The sequence below is a fragment of the Hippocampus comes genome, unplaced genomic scaffold (genome assembly GCF_001891065.2).
Source record: "Hippocampus comes isolate QL1 unplaced genomic scaffold, H_comes_QL1_v1.1 scaffold128, whole genome shotgun sequence".
Taxonomy (NCBI): Eukaryota; Metazoa; Chordata; class Actinopteri; order Syngnathiformes; family Syngnathidae; genus Hippocampus; species Hippocampus comes.
Window position 1 is genome coordinate 871,550 of NW_017805852.1, and position 18,346 is coordinate 889,895.

General features: G+C 44.4%; 2 protein-coding genes across 4 annotated transcripts in view; one reads left to right on the plus strand and one right to left on the minus strand.

Moving 5' to 3' along the window:
• Positions 1 to 2,843, plus strand: part of ppil2 (peptidylprolyl isomerase (cyclophilin)-like 2) — a 10,480-nt gene extending 7,637 nt beyond the window's left edge. For both annotated transcript variants that reach the window (XM_019888493.1, XM_019888494.1), the window contains exons 15-20: positions 967 to 1,084; positions 1,199 to 1,255; positions 1,590 to 1,662; positions 1,916 to 1,978; positions 2,059 to 2,210; positions 2,642 to 2,843. In XM_019888493.1, the coding sequence (XP_019744052.1) occupies positions 967 to 1,084; positions 1,199 to 1,255; positions 1,590 to 1,662; positions 1,916 to 1,978; positions 2,059 to 2,210; positions 2,642 to 2,747 (569 nt within the window). In that variant the 3' untranslated portion in view covers positions 2,748 to 2,843. The remainder of the gene's footprint in view (positions 1 to 966; positions 1,085 to 1,198; positions 1,256 to 1,589; positions 1,663 to 1,915; positions 1,979 to 2,058; positions 2,211 to 2,641) is intronic.
• A 4,835-nt stretch (positions 2,844 to 7,678) lies between these two features.
• ypel1 (yippee-like 1) lies at positions 7,679 to 16,388 on the minus strand. Of its 2 annotated transcripts, XM_019888495.1 has the most exons (6): positions 15,679 to 16,388; positions 13,857 to 14,191; positions 10,842 to 11,123; positions 9,593 to 9,636; positions 8,424 to 8,532; positions 7,679 to 8,046 (listed from the first exon to the last, which is right to left on the minus strand). In XM_019888495.1, the coding sequence occupies exons 3-6, from the start codon at positions 10,956 to 10,958 to the stop codon at positions 7,957 to 7,959; spliced, it is 360 nt and encodes a 119-aa protein (XP_019744054.1). In that variant the 5' UTR covers positions 10,959 to 11,123; positions 13,857 to 14,191; positions 15,679 to 16,388; the 3' UTR covers positions 7,679 to 7,956. The 2 variants fall into 2 exon arrangements, with proteins under 2 accessions (XP_019744054.1, XP_019744055.1); XM_019888496.1 differs by lacking the exon at positions 13,857 to 14,191.
• Positions 16,389 to 18,346: the final 1,958 nt, after the last annotated feature.

Below are 18,346 nucleotides of genomic sequence, written 5' to 3' on the forward strand. Positions count from 1 at the left end.
GGAGGCCGCGTCTAAATTTAGTCCGGAAAAGAGAGGCACTCAACACGCGTGACGCAAAGGGATGGAGAGAGGGAGAAGAGGGAGCCCAGCATGCAGGGTGTGGTGGTGCTTTTTTTTTTTTTTAAGCCGCCAAGCTGAAAGGGCGGCCAGTTGCACAAAGTCTGTCTGTCCTCACATCAACGCTGGCACTGTGAGAGATTTATGAAGGTGCGGATTTCCAGAGCAGTGGCTGACATTCTCCACGTCCCCTGGAAACAACTTCCACACATCCGCAAAAAAAAAAAAAAAAAATGTCATCGTTAATTGTTGCCAGATGCGCAACACGTAGCCGCTAGCAGCTTGAACTGTAAAACGCCTCCGCTGCAACTTTAGTCTTTTTTTTTTTTTTCTTTTCATCATTTCTAACATCATCATTTGGCTGAGGGGCTAGGGGCTCATTTTCGCTCTTTCCTTGGCAGTTTGTGTCAATTCAAATTCCGGAGAACCTCTTAAGTCAGACACAATTTGTTTCCAGACGCTTTTTTGGCCACAAATAAGTATGCAGGAAACACAGTTGGGGAAGAAAGTTCCTGCAAAACGTTCTGGGGTAAAAAGGTTAGCGTGAAAAGTACCGCACTGACGACACTATTGGTGGCCGTGCAAGAACTTGGCCGGCCCGCTTCACTTGGGAAAAACCGTCTCGACTTCAAGCGAGACGTTATCGTAACACGAGGCGCCACGAGGGCAAAATTGATGTTGAACACTCATTGGAGAAAAGGATCTCCCGCCGAGGTTGTTTTTCTCCTTCCTGACACGCGGAGGTGAATGTCAGCCCCGCTGATCAATTATGTACAAATGTCACCCGTCTTGTTAGCCGCTGACGGCTAGCTATACATCCAAGTGTGTGTGAGCAGGCAAAACGACATCGCGGGTGTATTGCCGTGTCGTATCTGGTGCACTTTCAAGTTTCCGTCGTCGTCGTCGCAGGTGGAGAATCCTTCTGGGGAAAGCCTTTCAAGGACGAGTTCCGACCCAACTTGTCCCACACGGGCCGGGGGATTCTCAGCATGGCTAACTCGGGTCCAAACACCAACAAATCCCAGTTGTAAGACGTTACTGGACTCCAATTGTTGTTGTTTTTTTTAAATGGTTTTCACATTTTCTCGAAAGATCTATCGATGTGTCCAATTAATCCAACATCTGTTTTGTTTTCCATCAGCTTCATCACATTCCGCTCCTGCGCCTACCTAGACAGGAAACACACGGTGTTTGGAAGGTAAAAGCCCGTCTAGAGTCATCCCCGGCGACAACACGGTTCATCTTTCACAATTTTTGTTTTTTTCGTGCAGTTTTTTTGTTGTTGTTGTTGTTTTTACACTGCGATATGTTCTGCATCCTGATTGGCTGAGGGACTGTCAACGAAAGTCAACAGTGTCCGCGCCTCATCGCTGTATAGCTTGCCAAATTTTAAATGGCCTCATTTTAGGCGTCATTTTTAAGGACCGACTTGTTGGCTCTCAGCCCCCCCCCCTCCCCCCCCTATTTTCTGAATGAATTTTGGTTCACGGCAGCCATTTGAAAAGTTCGTTCCACATTTTCTTATCCAACAGGGTTGTTGGTGGCTTTGAGACGCTGACAGCCATGGAGAATGTGGAGAGTGACACCAAAACAGACAAACCAAAGGTAAGCAGCACATTTTTGAAAACTCGGCCAACAAAAACAATTTTAGTAGAAGCATGAAACTAAAAGGTTGTTGTAGTTTATGCAACACAGCAACGGTTCTCATTAGACAACAAAAAGATTACGCAAATGGTGGAGGAAGGCAAAATGGATGCATTTTCCACTTTTAATTAATTTTATTACAAATGTGAGTGTACATACTTATGTGTTTTCATACATAAGATCATTTAGGGGTGTTTTTTTTTCTCTCCAACAGTCTGAGATCAAGATCATAAGCGCGACCGTGTTCGTGGACCCGTACGAAGAAGCCGACGCCGAGGTTTGCCCGCGTTTGTTTGGGCGGGATCCCGGCAGCCTTTGGGGGATGGAGCCGGATTTTGTTTGGGATTTGCGTTTCAGATCGCGGCCGAGCGTGAGAAGGAGCGGCAGAAGAAGAAGGAGGAAGAGGAGCAGCAGCAGCAGGCCAGCGCCACCCTGAGGAAAGCCAAGGAAGCACAGGCTCCAAAGCCCTTCAAGCAAGGCATTGGCAAATACATCAACCCCACCGCCGTGTAAGCGCGCCGGCGAGCGTGGCGGCAGCGGGCCGAGCGACCCGCCGGTGTCCCACTATCGCATCATGACGAGGCCCCCCCCCGACTGATCTGGATTGTTTGAGGCCGATGCCGATTCCGAAATTCAGCAAAATAAAAATACTGTTACTCAATCATTAAAAAGTATCGAATGAGTAAAATAACCCTTTATGTGCCTTAATGCATAAAACAATAAGGCTCTGGCTGATTTGCATAACTTTCTCCCTTATTTGCGTAACGTTACAAGCTGTACACAAAGCCCAACAGTCGAAAGTAAACCCTTATGCAAACCGTAGCCCCCGTAAGGCACAACCCAAGCGCGCACACACGCGGGTTCATCTGAAATTTGAATTCGACCAGAGCATCCTGTTCAAAATAAAAGCAAGTGTGACATGAGTCTTGTCGTCCTCCAGGAAACGTCCCACCACAGAAGAAGAAAGGGGACCTTCGACAAGCGGCGCCGCCGCCCCCAAGAAGCCCAAAGGAAAGAGCACCTTTGGAGACTTCAGCTCCTGGTAGCAGCAAACTCGTCACCGGCGCAACCGCAATTGGATTGTTTTGGTATCTTTGCAGTTTTCTCTTTGTCATCAAATAATAAATACACTTTTATTTGTACGTCCAATCTGTGCTTTATTTTATACAATCCTAACGGTAATGTCAATAAATAACATGAAAAAAGGCCGTCAGCTGGACTCTCAAGATGAAACTGACTTTTTTTTTTTTTTTTTTTTACATCACAATAGACGTGATGAAATTGAGAATATTCATCAGGTGTGAACTCCTATTGTCATTGAAATGTTACTTAAAAGCAAAACAAATTCGGTGTCCATGTAATAACAGCTGGCTGTCGTTTGTTGCTTTCAAAACATGAAAGCGTCATGCGGCATCTCTGCGACCATTGTGAAACCGCAATCAAAAGCAACACATCAAACGTGACGTCTGTCTGCAAGTCATGAAAGTCTCTTTTGTGGTTTGCTGGCGCAAACACTCATTTGCTCTTTAAGAAAACCATTATTTGTCTCACAATGGGGAAATTCCCAATTTACAGCAGCAAAATTATGAAAGGGAGAAAGTAGAAGACAAAAAGTATCTAAATAAAACATATTCTAAATAAAACTGTTTAACAAGTAAGCAAATTAATCATGCCCATACCCGCCACACTCCAGCCCCAGCCGACTGCAAGCCAACAGCTGTGACTCACCTCGTCGGCCGTGAGGGCTAACCCCTCCCACTGCTGACGTCACAGCGGTGAAAGGGGGGGGGGCGCAGCTCAGGCGGTTGAGAGGACCAGATGAGGGTAATCCTGTCGTCATGGTGACAGCATCACTCAACGGAGGAACATGTATCAAGATACCTGACATCACTGATTTAATGATGGAAGACTCGTGTGTGTGTGTGTGTGTGTGTGTGTGTGTGTGTGTGTGTGTGTGTGTGTGTGTGTGTGTTTCGAAAGCTTCATATTCTTCAACTTGATGAGAAAAATTCTTGAAGTGGGCCAGTGAGTAGCATTGAAAATTTATTGTGGTATCAGATGGTTTACACGAGTGAAAAGAGACGACGCGTGACATCATCAGTCTACTGAGGCAGAATGCAAAGCAAATCAAAAGCAGCATCAGAACAATCGCAAGAACAAACGCAAGAAAACAGGCACAGCCAAGAAAAGAACCAGCACGAGTGCCGGTGAGAAAGACAACATGCCGCTCGTAACAATTCGACGACACGCCAACGGCGCTCGCCGGTATGCCGTGACAGCCGACATGGAAACGTTTTTTTGTTTGTTTGTTTGTTTTTTTGTTACGCGATGGTGTCCACCAAGATGGAGGTCCTTTGAAGCAAGACAAAGTCAAGTCAGTCTTTTGCTTCACCCGTAATGTAAAATCCGGACAAGCTGCTCGTAACAGTTGGCGACTTCTAAGCCGATACAAGAACAAATTGTTGAGTACTCGGCGGAGACGACAGGGTGCAAACGATCCACCCATGAGAAGAAAACAGCGCCGACGCTTGAACGTATGGGACAGTCACTGGCAGGGGGGGAAATAACAATGCTCCTTCCATCCAAGATTTTTTTTCCCCCCTCCCAGGGATAATTCGAGTTTGAACCAAGAGACATTTGATCCTTCACACAAGAACTCACCCAACACATTGTGGGTGATTTGGAAAGCTGTTTTGTGTCGGCGCTATTTTCATCCTTTCAACTTTTTTAGGCGGGTATTCCGAGAAGATTCAACACATAAAATTCATAATTCCCAGCTTCATGAGAGTCCTTGCAGGTTGGCAAGCTGCCGCTCAGGTGGCGTGGGCAAGGGAGACGCCGGGCTGAGTGAAACAAACGCTTCTCTTGTCCGGGTCGCCCGTCACGAGGGGAAACATCAAGGTCATGTGATGTTCAAATTTACATGAAGACCCGAACACACCGTCGAGTGATCGGAAAGCTGCAGCTTGTTGAGGGGTATGAACCAAACAAATGCATTGTTGTTGTTGGGCCAAAAACAAACAAAACGATCACAAATTAAGTTTTGGCATATACTCCAACACACTGTTGGTATTGTGACTGAAGCTTTTTGGGGAATGAATATAGTTCGAACTCAATTCACAATTTTTTAATAGTTTACCGAGTTTTAACACCAAGCACTCAAACACAACGGTTTAAGTGAGCACAAGAACACATCTGCAACTGTTTGGAAAACCGCAGCTCAGTGGGACTGCCAGGTGATTGAAAACAAACACTTCTCTTGAGCAGCTACAAAACAAACGCTTCTCCTGTCCAGCTAGTCGCAGGTGTAAACATCCGAAGTAGCTGAAGTTTCCAACTTTACGTAGCAGCTTGAACGCACTGTGGAGTGTTTGGGGGAAGACGCCACGGCGAGTTAAACACTTTGCTTGTCACTGAAGCTTCTTAGGGGGATGGATATCAGTCGCGAGGGTAAACATCCAAGTCATGAGATAACTCCCAACTTTACATGAGCACTTGAATGCACCGTTGACTATTGGGAAAGCTGCTACAAAAAAAACACAACGAATAAATAATAATAGTAAAGGTTCTCCAGGCCGTGAAGCTTTTTAGCGGGAAGGTGACATTTCCATATGTTACACTTGAATGCACCGTTTTGACCCATTGGTCAGCCGCATCTCAGTGGGAACGTCGTCATTGAAGTGACCACAACATGAAAATCTCCAGTCACGGATGTAAAAGACAGTTCCCGACTCTACCAGAGAACTTGAACGAGTCCTTGACAGTGTGGAAAGCGACCTGTCAGGTAGGGATGCCAGGGTGTACAAAACAAACGCTTCTGTAGAGAAAGCCTTTTTTTTTTTTTTTTTTTTTTAGATGATTTAGCTAGCAGCCCTGATTTGGGAACAAAACCATTAAGGCCAGCAAGATGCTAATAAATAATAGGAAATACAATCAATTGTGCGGCTTAAAAAAAAAAAAAAAAAAAAAAGCAAACTTAAGGACCTCCAAAATGGCTGGTGAGGGTGAGATAATGGCGGGAGATTCCAGCTCACCCTTGATGTCCAAACACAGCACTAAATAAACAAGCTAAGCTAACAGGCTAAGCAAACAAAAGTGGCCCACGTACGCACACACATACACCAAAGTGCTTCAAGTTGGGGCAAGAACAGAAAAAAGCCGGCAGAAACAGATATATAAAAAGCTTAAATATGATGTCACTTTATGTACAAAATAAAAGGAGATCATTTTTCTGCGTTTTGTCATTCAAGTAGAGTTGCTAATGCTATAGGTAATCTTTGAGGAAAATAAGAGGCGGAATTGGACTGACCTTCGCCGGCAAAGTTATCAATCACTTTTCTCTCAGCTCGCCAAACATGCGCAAGTGGATGTAGCGTCTTTCTTTTTCCTTTTGACTCACTGGGGGGCAGAGTTATGCGCTGCATAACACAATGAGGTGGTGGTGGTGGTGGTGGGGGGTTGTTTTTTGTTTTTTTTCTTTTGCAAAGGCGTGTGGTTGGTTGCAGCTTGGAGGCCAAAACTTCAAGATTGTAAAGTGCACTGAAAGCCGTCCGTAAGCACGGGAAGACGATGCGGGAACTGTCCTGTCCCTCATCACACAAGTCAAACGAAAAACCGTCACAAACATCCATTACACAAGTACAATCAGAAAAAAGGTTGGTGTCACAACGTGAAAAGCGGGACAGTTTGACATTACAGTAAACGTGAAATTATGTCATAACTGGCCATCATAAAACAGAAAAGAAATCTCCATCATCCCAAAAATAAAACTTAAAAATGGAGGACTGTGTCAAGAGATGTCTATCAAATGAGAAAGTCAGACTGTCCAAGTTAGAACTGTCCATCACCTTAAAAAAAAAAAAAAAAAATTATCAGCCACAATTGAAAATCAAACAAAAATCTAACTACCGTCGTCATAGACGAGAAAAAAAAATGATGCAACTAGCAATGATCAACATAAACGGGAAAATGTAACTGTGATTGTCATCACACCAGTAACAACCTAAAATAACCTATCGATCAGAGCAGTCATAAAAGCAAATGTCAGAGCCGTCAATCATCGCATAAGAAACCCCGAAAGCAGTTGAAAACTGTCAATCAAGACATCCCAGAAAAAACGTTGCAATGCTCATCGCCACATATGTAAAATATGAAAATGTCACAAGTCAGCAACAATACCTGAACTGTGTTTCATGATCCAAGTTAAAAAAAAAAAAAAAAGAATATTTCATAACTATCATAAGAAAATGTAATGTGGAAGTTATGGAATTAAAAAAAAAAAACTGTTAGAAAATGATGAGCTGTCCGTCACAAAAATAATAAAAATAATATTATATAAAAATACTAAACGAGAAAACGTCAACGCCAACCACCAAAGGTGTACAATGAAAACATCTACAGTCAATCAAACAAAACGAGAAAATGTCTTCAATGTTACATCGACCTCCAAGCTGACGTGAAGCAGAAGCCTCGGCAAAGTGCAAAATACACACACATTTGCAAATACAGGGGTGTGCACGACGGCTAAAGACATTGACTGTGTGTGTGTAATATAAATATTTTGATAAATGTATAATGTACTTGTATGGATAATATCTACACGCTAAATAACTCCTCTTTCTATGGAACTGCAATCAGTTGATCAAATGGGCCCAGCCACTCTCAAATTGACCGAAAACTACTTTTGTCATATATATATATATATATAAATTCATATTTAAATATTCATAATCTCATATATTTATGATGTATAAATACTGCTTTGACGCTTTTTTTTGTAACATAATCTGAAACTTGGGAAAGAAAACACCAAAGAGGAAACTAAAATGGGGCAAATAATGCAAATAAAATCTGAACATTAGCGCGCTAGCTCACCAACTTTCTAGCTCAGTAACTTGTTAGCTCGCCGACTGACTCGATTGGTAGCTTGCCGGCTCGCTGAGATGCTCGCTCCTTTGCCACTGCTACATATTTTTCTTCAAAACCGTGTCGACGCCAACAACGTGTCACGTGAAAATCAAAAACAAAACTGCAATTGGATGCTAAAAGCCTAGCGGCTAAGGTAAAAGTGGTCCTTCATTGTCCGGCGAGCGGTGATCACGATGACGCGTTGGGTGGCTTTAAAGTAGGTTTGCCTCCCGCGGTGCGATGTCACAAGACCATGAAAAGGGGCAGGTTGGTTGGGGGCATCTCTGGGTCCAGGGCGTGCAAGTTTGTGGTTGCAGTTTAACTAGCGAGCGTCCAAGAGCGCGAGAGTCACTCCCATCCGTTGTCTTTGATCATGTGAGCCAGCTCGATGATGAACTTTCCCTCTTTGTACTTCTGACTGCTCTCAAAGGCGTGCTCCTGAAACACATTCGCTTAGCTTAGCCACTCTTAACAAGTTTTTCTTGTTTTACAAGGCATTTAAAACACACAAATGCAAACGTTAGCGGAGCCAATATAGTTAATTTTGTTTTACAAGGATTTTAAAATATACATGAATGCTAGCATTAGCTTTACGCGAGCAAGGTTTCTTGATTTACAATAAATTTCAGAGCACAGGGATGCTAACGTTTGCGAAGCGAACTGACAATTTATTTTTTTGTTTTGGACGGGGAGTTCCAAAGTCATCATCTTTGTCTTATGTTGTCATGTGGAAATAAATCAATTGGCGATTAATAAAGAAATGTTCCTGCTGCAGAAATAACACAAAGCGTCCAATTCTTCGGGTGACAACTCACATATTTCCAGCCCAGGGTCGTTTTGCAGTTTTCACAGTAGATGTCGGCCACGGCGTGAAGACCCGTGAGGAGAACCCGCTCCTCGGCCGGACCGCAGCCCACGTTCACCCTGCGCGGCCATACGGGAAGAACACCACAGGGAATGTCACTCAAGCCACAGCAACGAACACTAAAAGCGGCGAGTTCAGGTCTCGTCGAGACTACTTTTTGTGGGGTTGCTGATAAAAAACATGACACCCAATGGTGGCTTTTCAAAACTTGACATGATTTTGAAGGACTCCCAAAAATGACCGAATGGAAACCAAAAATGGGAGCCTCCAGCCAAAATTGCACCACTCCTGTTCATTTCCAGTACGGCTTCTTAAGATTTTTCTGAGAGTCTCTTCAGGATCAACAAATTTTATGTTGCTTAGCCAAAGTGGCCTGGGGGTTAAGTTGGAATGAAAATGGTAGCCTGAAGGACCTTGAAAAAGTGTCTGGAATGGCCCCAATGGCCATCTTTTTGTGTATTTTTGAACTGGGATTTTTGAGACATTTTGGTGGGTCTACCCATGATGGAAACGATGACCGATGGTTTCAGTTTACGTTCTGAAGCTTATTTGAAGGACGCCTGGAAATCTCCGGCATTGTCCTAAAATGGCAACTTTAGTGCCCCACTGGCAGCCTCCCTCCATCTTTTCATCAATGGCTTTTGAGACGTTTTGGAGGGTCAACTCTGGATAAACGTGACTACCAAATTCCATGTGACCAATTTGGAAGTGGCGATAGTGGCTGAGTTTTTGAAAATGCTTTCTGCTGTCGCCCTGCCTACCTGGAAATGTGCCACAGTGGCCTAACATGGCAACGCTGAGTCAAAATGGCCGCCCTGATAGAAATGATGACCAACTTGCATGCAATCGGCCGCAACCGGATTCAGGGGCCAAATGTTGAGGAAATGCTCAAGTAGTTCCCGTGGCTTCTACTTGGAAGATGCCTGGAAATGTGCATGCGACGGAAGCCTAAATGGAGCCAAAATGGCAACCTCGAGTCTTTCCAACAATGGCTTCTTGAGATTTTTTTTTTGGGGAGGCGGGGGGTCTAATCGCAGCGAATGTTGCCAAGCAAAAAGTGGCTTCGGGGTGCGATTTTTCAAAAAACTCGGTGGCGATGGACGCGCATGTGAGACTTACACGGAGTTGAAGAGATACGCTCTTCCTTGGCTGCCCTGAAATGACTGAAAAAGAGACAAAGAGGTTGACGTTAATGTCCGCCCCGCGTACTCGTCGGTCCGCCCGGGCCCGTTTCCCCGGTTGGTCCGCTTGACACGAGCATGTGACGTGATTTGTTGTGACGGGGCTGACGTGTGAGGAAAAAAAAAAACAAACAAAAACACGCTGACACTGAACACGCTTGAACGCCTCCCCACACCCGACAAGACATCAGCATCCCCGCACGGGCTTCATCCATTGGAGCCCGACTTTGTATCCCGGACCGGGGTTTGAAAACATCCCGTCGTTGCCAACACCAATCCTCGCTTGAAACCCGAATCCAGAATTGAGCAGGTCCCAGCTGACTTTGGATGGACTACACCCTGAAAACGGTCGCAAGTCAGTCGCACAGCACATCTGGAGACAAACGACCATTCACGGCCACACCGTCACTGAGTGCGGAGCCATCCAACGATGCTCACACGCAAGTCAGGCGAGTGGACACCTCTCTAGAAACCATATTTTTTGGGGAGGGGGGAAAAAAACCCTTGTTGACCAGCATAACCCAGTTTTGAAACACTGCTTTTAAACCTATCTGAAAACTCCAATTTGAAGACCTGACCTTGCCTCAAATCCCTACTCTGGAATTGAAAATTTTAATCCTTGCTTGAGAATATATCACTTAAGACTTTCAAGCTAATTTAAAACCTTCAACCCTGGTTCACAATCCTGTTTTGAAGGACTAATCCTTGTTTGAAAGCCCAATTCCATGCCCTAAATCCCTTTTAAAACCCTAATCCGAGACCATAACACTGTTTTAAAACCCCAATTTGAAACCCCGACCCTGGCTACAAAACCCCAATTACCGAGACACGAACCCATGGTTGAAACACCAACTTTGAAGGACGAAGCGTTTTTTTAAAACCGTAACTTGGGCTTGAAACCCTAATTTGAAACCCTAACTCTGTCTTGTAACATTATTTTGAGACCACAGCACTGGCTCAAAACCCCAATTGGAAAAACCTTGTTTCAAATCTTCGGCCAGGCTCCAAAGCCCAAACAGATCGACTGAGGCCAAATTGGAATCGCAACCCTGGCTCCAAACCCTAATCGCAAACCCTGCCCCTCGTTTCAAAGACGAATGCGGGTTGGAAAGCCCGAGCCTTCTTCCCAACCCTCCGGCGAGCCTGTCGGGTCTTCAACCCCCATGTTGGAAGGGGCCCCGGGATACCTTGGAGATGAGCTCGTCGTGGTTGGCCAGGTGCGCTCTGCAGTGGATGCAGCTGTAGGTGCGATGGCAGCTGGGCAGGTAGGCCTGGAAAGTCTTGGACTTGGTCATCTTGACCATGTCCGAGGGCCGTAGCTCCTCGCCGGCGTCCGGTCCGGTCGGGTTGCAGCTCCGCTGGACTTGCTGGCAGAAGAGACACCGGAGGATGCAAGCCAGGGCCGTCGTGGTGCCGGTGGGCTCGGGCGCGTGGCAGCTCCACGCCGACGCCGTGCCAGGAAATAGCGCCTGCCCGGGGGGGGAGGAGACCAAGGAGTGGATGACGCTTTTGTGGGCTTTGTCCACATCGCAAAACACGCGTGAGCATCTAAATGGCACCTTCACAGCACCGAAGCTTGGGTGTACCGGGTTGCAGGCACTACAAAAGCACCCAGAACTAAGAGTATCTGAAGCCGTTAAAGCACCGCTGTGTGCTTGGAAGACGGAAACTGCACTTTAGATTTAGTTGCAGAGGGAATCTGTTTTTGGCCTGTTTTACTGCCGCTTCCTGACACTTCTCCCTTTGTGTTCAGACCGCAGGCAGACCCTGCTCGGGTAATAGAGCTTTTGAAAGGTCCAAACACTAAAAGTCCCTGCACGTTAGGTGAAACTCAGAACTTTGGGTGTGTTCTGACGGCGGGAACTATTGTCCTCATTTAGTTCCATGGTCATTTATCGGGGCCAAAAGAGAACTTCTGTGAGTCCAAGAACGTTTCTTTGGGTAATGCCAAACATATCTCATCGCATATCTGTTTTTAATCATCCAATGTTTTTTTTGTCTTATTCTTGCATTAATTAGGTAAGCAAGTAGAAATACAAATATATACTACAATACAATACGTAGTATAAAAAACCGTGAAGATACTAAATTAATGTCTTAAGATCCAAAGTGGACTTCAACATGTTCTACTGAATGGGAATCTGTCGAAAAACATGACGTCACACTAAAAAAAGTCACTGCGAGGCCTTCATTGCCCTACTGTCAATCAAACTCGATGGGGCGGGACTAAGACTTCCTTTTGTTGACTGGCGCTCGACCGCCCACTGGGGGCGCTGTTTCTCCCCTTTCTCCTTTTGTGTACATGAGAAAACATGTTTTGACAGACAAGAGACGGTGGTACATGTCTCTTGATTTAGTTTTCAGTTGACATTTAAGTTTGTGGGGGCTTTTTCCAGCGTGTGGAGAGACAAACAAATGAACAAAACCTAACTGCTGCTCTTTTGCATGAAGTACATTTTGGATAAGTCTTTGTACATGACAACACATGAAGCGCACACGTTAACTGTGAAATTGCAGCGAGTTGCAAAGGAGAGAAAAGGCCAGACAGCAAACAAAGAGCTGAACAGGAAGTAGACATGTGGCGCGCGCGCGCGCTCGCGCAAACACACACGCACACACACACGCACACAGCACACACACACGCACACAGCACACACACGCACACAGCACACACGCGCGGTCAATCAATGTCTTTGTGCGTGCGCGTTGAGTGGGCATGTGTGTCAGACAGCTCTGGTCTCATCTAATTAGCCCACTTTAATTAAGCCTCCCGCACTCCCGCTCACCGTCTGTGATCACAAAGGCTGCTGCGCATGCGCAATCCCACTCGCAACAACAATGTGGCACTTTCCTCGAATCAAATAAAAATACACGGAACATTGTCGACGGCTCATTCGACACGATGCACGTGTTGAAATGCGTCTGCCGTTTTTGTTGACAGAACTGCAGAAGTCTTTTTTTTTTATCATGAAGCCTCAACTTCTTTTTTTTTGTTTTTTCACTTAATTGACCACGTACGTGCCTTGCTCTCCTCAAACTAAATGTTTAAAAAGCTTTCAAGTAGACACTAAACGACAAAATCAACATTTTAAACAGAGTAATTGTCGCCTTACTCTGCAATGGTAAGCGAGAAGAAAAGAGGGAACTGAGCTGCAGAAAGTGACAAAAAATGTCCACACACTTTCCCCACCACGGTTATGGCACCTGAAGCCACCACGAAGGACATTTGATTGTTTTGTTAGCGCGATAGGAGTGTGCTAAAAGAGACGCATTTTCGTCACGTTTTCAAGGTCGACGTCAAATTTGCCAACAAACCACAACATTAATTTGTTTGGTGGCACAGGTGATGGACAAAAAACACTCATAACAAGGGGAAGCAAGCTGCAAAAGTGGCAAAGCGTCAAACGTTCCTTTTGCTCCGGCACCGTTCGGGCACCTAAAGCCACCATTACCTTACGACACCTTTGATTATCGTTTATTTAAATTGTCGCGTAGTTATATTGCTGTTAGGGTATTATACATTGGTCAAAATGACCTTTAATTCGGTTTGAGGGTAATGAAGAGGAGGAAGCGAAGTGGTAAAGTTGCAACAACACGACAGACGAGACTTTTTCCGAGCATGGTTCGGGCACCTGAATCCACCACGACCCCACACCACCTTTATTGTCGAGTTTTTAAAAGTTTATGATGTTGTCACACTTAAATTGCTCGTATTGTGCAAAGAAAACACATTAATGTCAGATTATGTTAACATCTAGTAGGCCACCAAACAACAACGCCAATGTTTTAAACAGAAAAACAAATGCTCAGTCTTTTTCAAGGCCTTTTTTGCTTCTTTTGTTTGGTAGCACAGGTGAGAGAGGGGGGAAAAAGAGGAAGTGGGCAGATCAAGTAACAACAAAGAAATACACTCACATGGGAAGCGCAGACAAAAGACTCGCTGCCTCCTCGACACCAAGCAAGACTTTTAACAACAAAACTCGGGTGTTTTTGACCAAATTTTGCGCTGAGGGGCTCTTTTATTCAACTCTTCGACGACAACTCAGCTCGGAGCAACAGCGTGGTCCTTTTTCTCAACTTATTCTCCGACCCCTAAACCCACCACGACAGCACGGCTTGTATTTCTTGGAAGGGTTTTACAAAAATGCTTACACGAAAAATCATTGACAAAAAAAAAATAATAATAATGTGATGTCACGCACCTGAATGTTAGTTGAGTGGGACGACAGCCTGCTCGAGCACGGAAAGACACACGAACGCAAACCAAGCTCCTTGTTTTCGTCACAATCTCCTCGTAAAAGTCATCGTGTTCGATTCCGGTCCATGTGTGGAAGTGTGTCGGGTTAGAGGAGAATTGTTAAAACACCGACGGCTTGCATTTAGTGGGGGGCTCCCACACGAGCTTTTGTTGTCTTTCGTTTGCGTCTCGCGCTGGCCTGCCAGCTTTGGCACGAAACGTCAACCACGCGGGAGGGCGCAGCGACGATGAATGATGGCCACGTTGGCCAATCAGGATCGGCGCTGCCTTCAAAACCCCCTGGGAAAAATAGGAAACTATACTGTCAAATGCTTTTCACATATGCGTTTTTTTTGCCACATTTAAGATTACCGTCATTCACATTAAACGAGGCTCATTTTGTCTGTTATTTAGTTGTACAGGTATTTATTTACTTACAACTACTTTTAAATGATGGGCGTGCATGTTATTCTTAATCTGATTATCCTGATTGCTATTATTAGTAAGATTAACCTCGTTTTTCGTGCCACAGACAAGATTGATAGGACTTGAGAGAAATAAAGACATCAAATAATGTATCAAAAGAATATAACTTTCTTTGCTGATAACATAGTCACAACTGTAATTCATTTCAGTATGCCCATCAGTTATCGGAGGAGGAAAAAGTGAAGATATTTAATCTTAATAAAATAATGTCGCTCGTCCTGGTCAGTTACTTACAAGGTAAATACAAATTGATTCAATCTTGCGGAATTGCTAAATATGTTTGTGTTGTTTTGCTGACTCTCAGTGGGATTTGAGCTTTCAGTTAGTTATTGAGCATGTTATGACTAAAAAGGTCCATCTATGAGCTACAACCTGTTTCCTGCTAAAATGAGCAAGAAGAATCGACGTTTTAGATGTTTTCTTGGTTGTATACACATAATCCAGACGCAGAGTGATTTTCGAGCATTCCAGGTCATTGTGTCGACTCGTCGGATTACTTCCCATGTGAGTTGAACGCGCCATGGGGGACTGGAGAGGAGGCAGTGGGCATGGCATCCAGGTACCCGGATGTGTAAATAAATACAAGAGGAGAATATGAATTTCACGGGTAAAAAAACACGATTAATGTTCGTTTTTCTACCTCATGCTGTTTCGTTTAAAATAACAGCTCGTCATTTAATTCACAAAACAAATTAATACAGGAAAAGATGAACGTCATTGCTTAAAATACAGGAAAGGCTATCATTTAATCACTCACATGAGCGGAGAACTGGCTGAGGTCAGTTTAAAGTCACATTTGTGCGCGTGCGCGCGCACTCGCACACAATGGGTTGATTTTAGAAAGGCTTAGTTAATTAAACGACTCGTGCTGAAGAGGTTTTGCCTTTACGGAAGCGATTCGAATAAAACAAAACAAGAAAAACAGCTCAGCTCAGTTGGTCGGTGTCGATGACGTCACTGACACGAACTGACACGCGCACATTTTTTTTAAATGCAGCTGGCTGGCTGACTTCAACAAAAACAACAGCAGTGGCGAGAGGGGCGAGCTGCACATAAAATACAACACCGCAGAGACAGCGTCGGGCTGCATCTCTTGAAAATGTGACAAAAACAACAATAAATGGACTCCTTGTGAGCCATTCATGTCTATAGTCTCAACCACATTTAAAATTGTCGCATCTAACCAAATCATGCATGAGATATTAACCTAAACAGCGAGGACATCATGAACCAAAACGAGCAGAAATCATAATGAGGCGTTCAAGGACCGGCAAGCATGTCCTGCAAAGCAGGTCACTCACCCTCGAAAACACTCGTTGACTCCCGGGGAGCCCGCGCGGAGGATCACCGTCCCATGCAGACTGGAGCAGTCTGTCGAGGCTCACTGAATGTCCATGAAAGGCGGTCTGACGATGGGACGATACTCGGTTGTCCGGTGGAACCTCACGGGACGGCGGCGGCGGTTTGTCAGGCGGGACGAGGGAACCTCTCTCTCGGTCATGAGCTGCCACGCAGTCCGCGGGTCTCCCTTGGCGTCTGCTCCGGTCTCCGGTGATCAATAATTCAGAGAAACAGCAACGCGGTGCATCGTGAAAGCGTCGAGAAGTTAAAATAAAGCAAAGGCTGCGAAGCAAAACTTGGCGGAAAAGTGCAAATAAAGTCGCTTTTCTTCTTAATGCTTGTGCTGCCTTTAAGTGCCGTGGGGTATTTTTGATCAGCAACTCGTAATACGAAAACGTCAACTTTTATTCGATACCAGATGGAATAGTTTTCGAGTCGCTTTGAAGTACCCTTAACCTAACCTAATCTAAATAGAACGTTTGATACGGTGGATGTTTACGTACTCAAAAGCGCTAACTTTAGCCACTCTTTGTTGACAGTGGCTTACTGTGTCTCAAACGTATATATAAACACGTTTCTTTGCCTTCTTGGAATCTGGCAAACGTCACAGACTCATGTGTTCGTTATGTGCTTCAATGAACCCGAAAACGTTGTTTTGTGGACTAACTGAGACCCCAAAACGACAAAGTCCCAACTTCTGTCAGGGACCCTAATGGCAGCAGTAGCCTAGCTACCAGACTGCGGCTACAAATAGCGTCCAATCGGCGACAAGCACATTAGCAACCGGGCCAATCGGCGGCGCGATAGGGCGGGACTATAAAATGACAGCCAATCGAAGGCTGAGAAGAGAAGGCGAAGGCGCGTTCGACTGCGCTCGTCGCCGACGACAGACACGTGCCCGACGTCAGGGGGCGTCAGTGCGCATGCCAGGCTGCGTCACGAACACGTGGTCGCATCTCAAGTAAACAAAAGCTGCCCATCGAAAGACGTCATCGTTTTAATCAGAGTTTATCGTTTTTGTGTCACTCTTGAAAGCACATCAATGACTTTCGGAGGTTTCACAATCACGCCGTTTAAATTATTCTATTTTGTGATGAATAACGAATTTTAATGTCACAATATTACACGATTGTCAACACGTTTATTTATTTAATAAGTCACAAAAACGGAAGCATGAACGTGACACACTGACGTGATTGCAACGGAACCGCAGCTCGGCCTTTTGGGAGTAATTCTGCAAACATGAGAATGTATTATTGATTTCAATTTATTTCACACACTGTTCTACGTTTAAGTGTGTCACAGATTCCAGATTTTGGGTGCGATTGACCCGTTTTAGTGTTGACATTTCGTTTTATGTATGTTAATATGTAAAACTAATTTGCTTGATTTAAACATTTCCTTGTACTAACATTCTATGCAGTGTTAACCGATTAAAAAAAAACATTGTTTTAAAGTGGATTGCTTTTTGAGTGAAAAAAAAAGATCACTAATGCTAGACACAATGAAAAAAAGAATCAATAGTAAACAGGCGTGGTGTACAATGGGGTAAGACATGTTTTATTGATCATTCTCAAATTAAATACATTTAGAATTGGTTGTTCCAAAGAAAGAAAGCTATTTGGCAATTCTGTGATTGTTGATTGGTGAGAGCAGTCCAGTCAGTTCAGTACTGATTGTTGACTTTTCTAGATGAGTGGGTGTGTTTTTCTTCCTGGCTTCCAAAAGACCACTGAATAATTCACTTTTAAAAACAGTCTTCAACAATAAGAGCAAAATTCTATACATGACAGCAAAATAAAACTGACCCCCAAAAACAAAAACAAAAATTTGAGGCAGTCGCACCCTTAAAAACACAAGCGGGCCTTATTTTTTGTTTTCTTTTTTTAAAACTTTTTTTTTTGTTTGTTCACAATTGATGAAAACCCAGTGAAGCAACAAGCTCATTTAGTGTCTGATAGAAGCAGAACACTCATCTGACAATAAAAAATATCTGCACGAAAAAAACCAAAAAAAAAAAGGGGGGGAATAGAAATGTTATATGCACACACACGCACACACGAACAAACACACAGCAGTGGCAACAAATCATTTAAAATGTACAAAGCTCACTTATTTTTTCTTTGATTGATCACATCAAAAGCTGCACACGGAATCATCAAAGAAGGCACAAACAGACAAAAGAACGGAGCACAAGCGCTGATCTGCACACGAATCGTGCCGACGCTACTGCTTCCCAGTGCCTCTGAACGCCTCTACCCAAACAAATGTGTGTGTGTGTGTGTGTGTGTGTGTGCGTGTGTGTGTGTGTGTGTGTGTTCGTGTGTGTGTGTGTGTGTGTGTGTGTGTGTGTGTGTGTGTAGGCCGCCGCCACGCGCAGGAGTATGCATGTGTGTGTGTGTGTGTGTGTGTATATGTATATTTTTTTTTTCCCAGCTGACAATGTGCAAAATCAGATTTTTAAAGTCTACTGTTCTGTTCTCTTAAGAACTTTTGGCTAGGCCACATCCACTGAACGAAAGCAATTACTTCGTAAAATTCCTGAAGAGATTAGTGACAAGCTAGTTAGCTGGCAGCTACTTCCAAGTATGTGCTGTCAAAACATTTTTTTTTTTAATCAGTTGGCCT

Bases quoted from the DNA above. Each gene is read 5' to 3' on its own strand.
- ypel1 (XM_019888496.1), bottom strand. From the start codon at position 10,958: ATGGTCAAGATGACCAAGTCCAAGACTTTCCAGGCCTACCTGCCCAGC. The intron at 8,533-9,592 runs GTAAGTCTCACA...ATGGCCGCGCAG, and splicing joins GCGTATCTCTTCAACTCCGT to GGTGAACGTGGGCTGCGGTC. The intron at 8,047-8,423 runs GTGAGTTGTCAC...AATGTGTTTCAG, and splicing joins CGACCCTGGGCTGGAAATAT to GAGCACGCCTTTGAGAGCAG.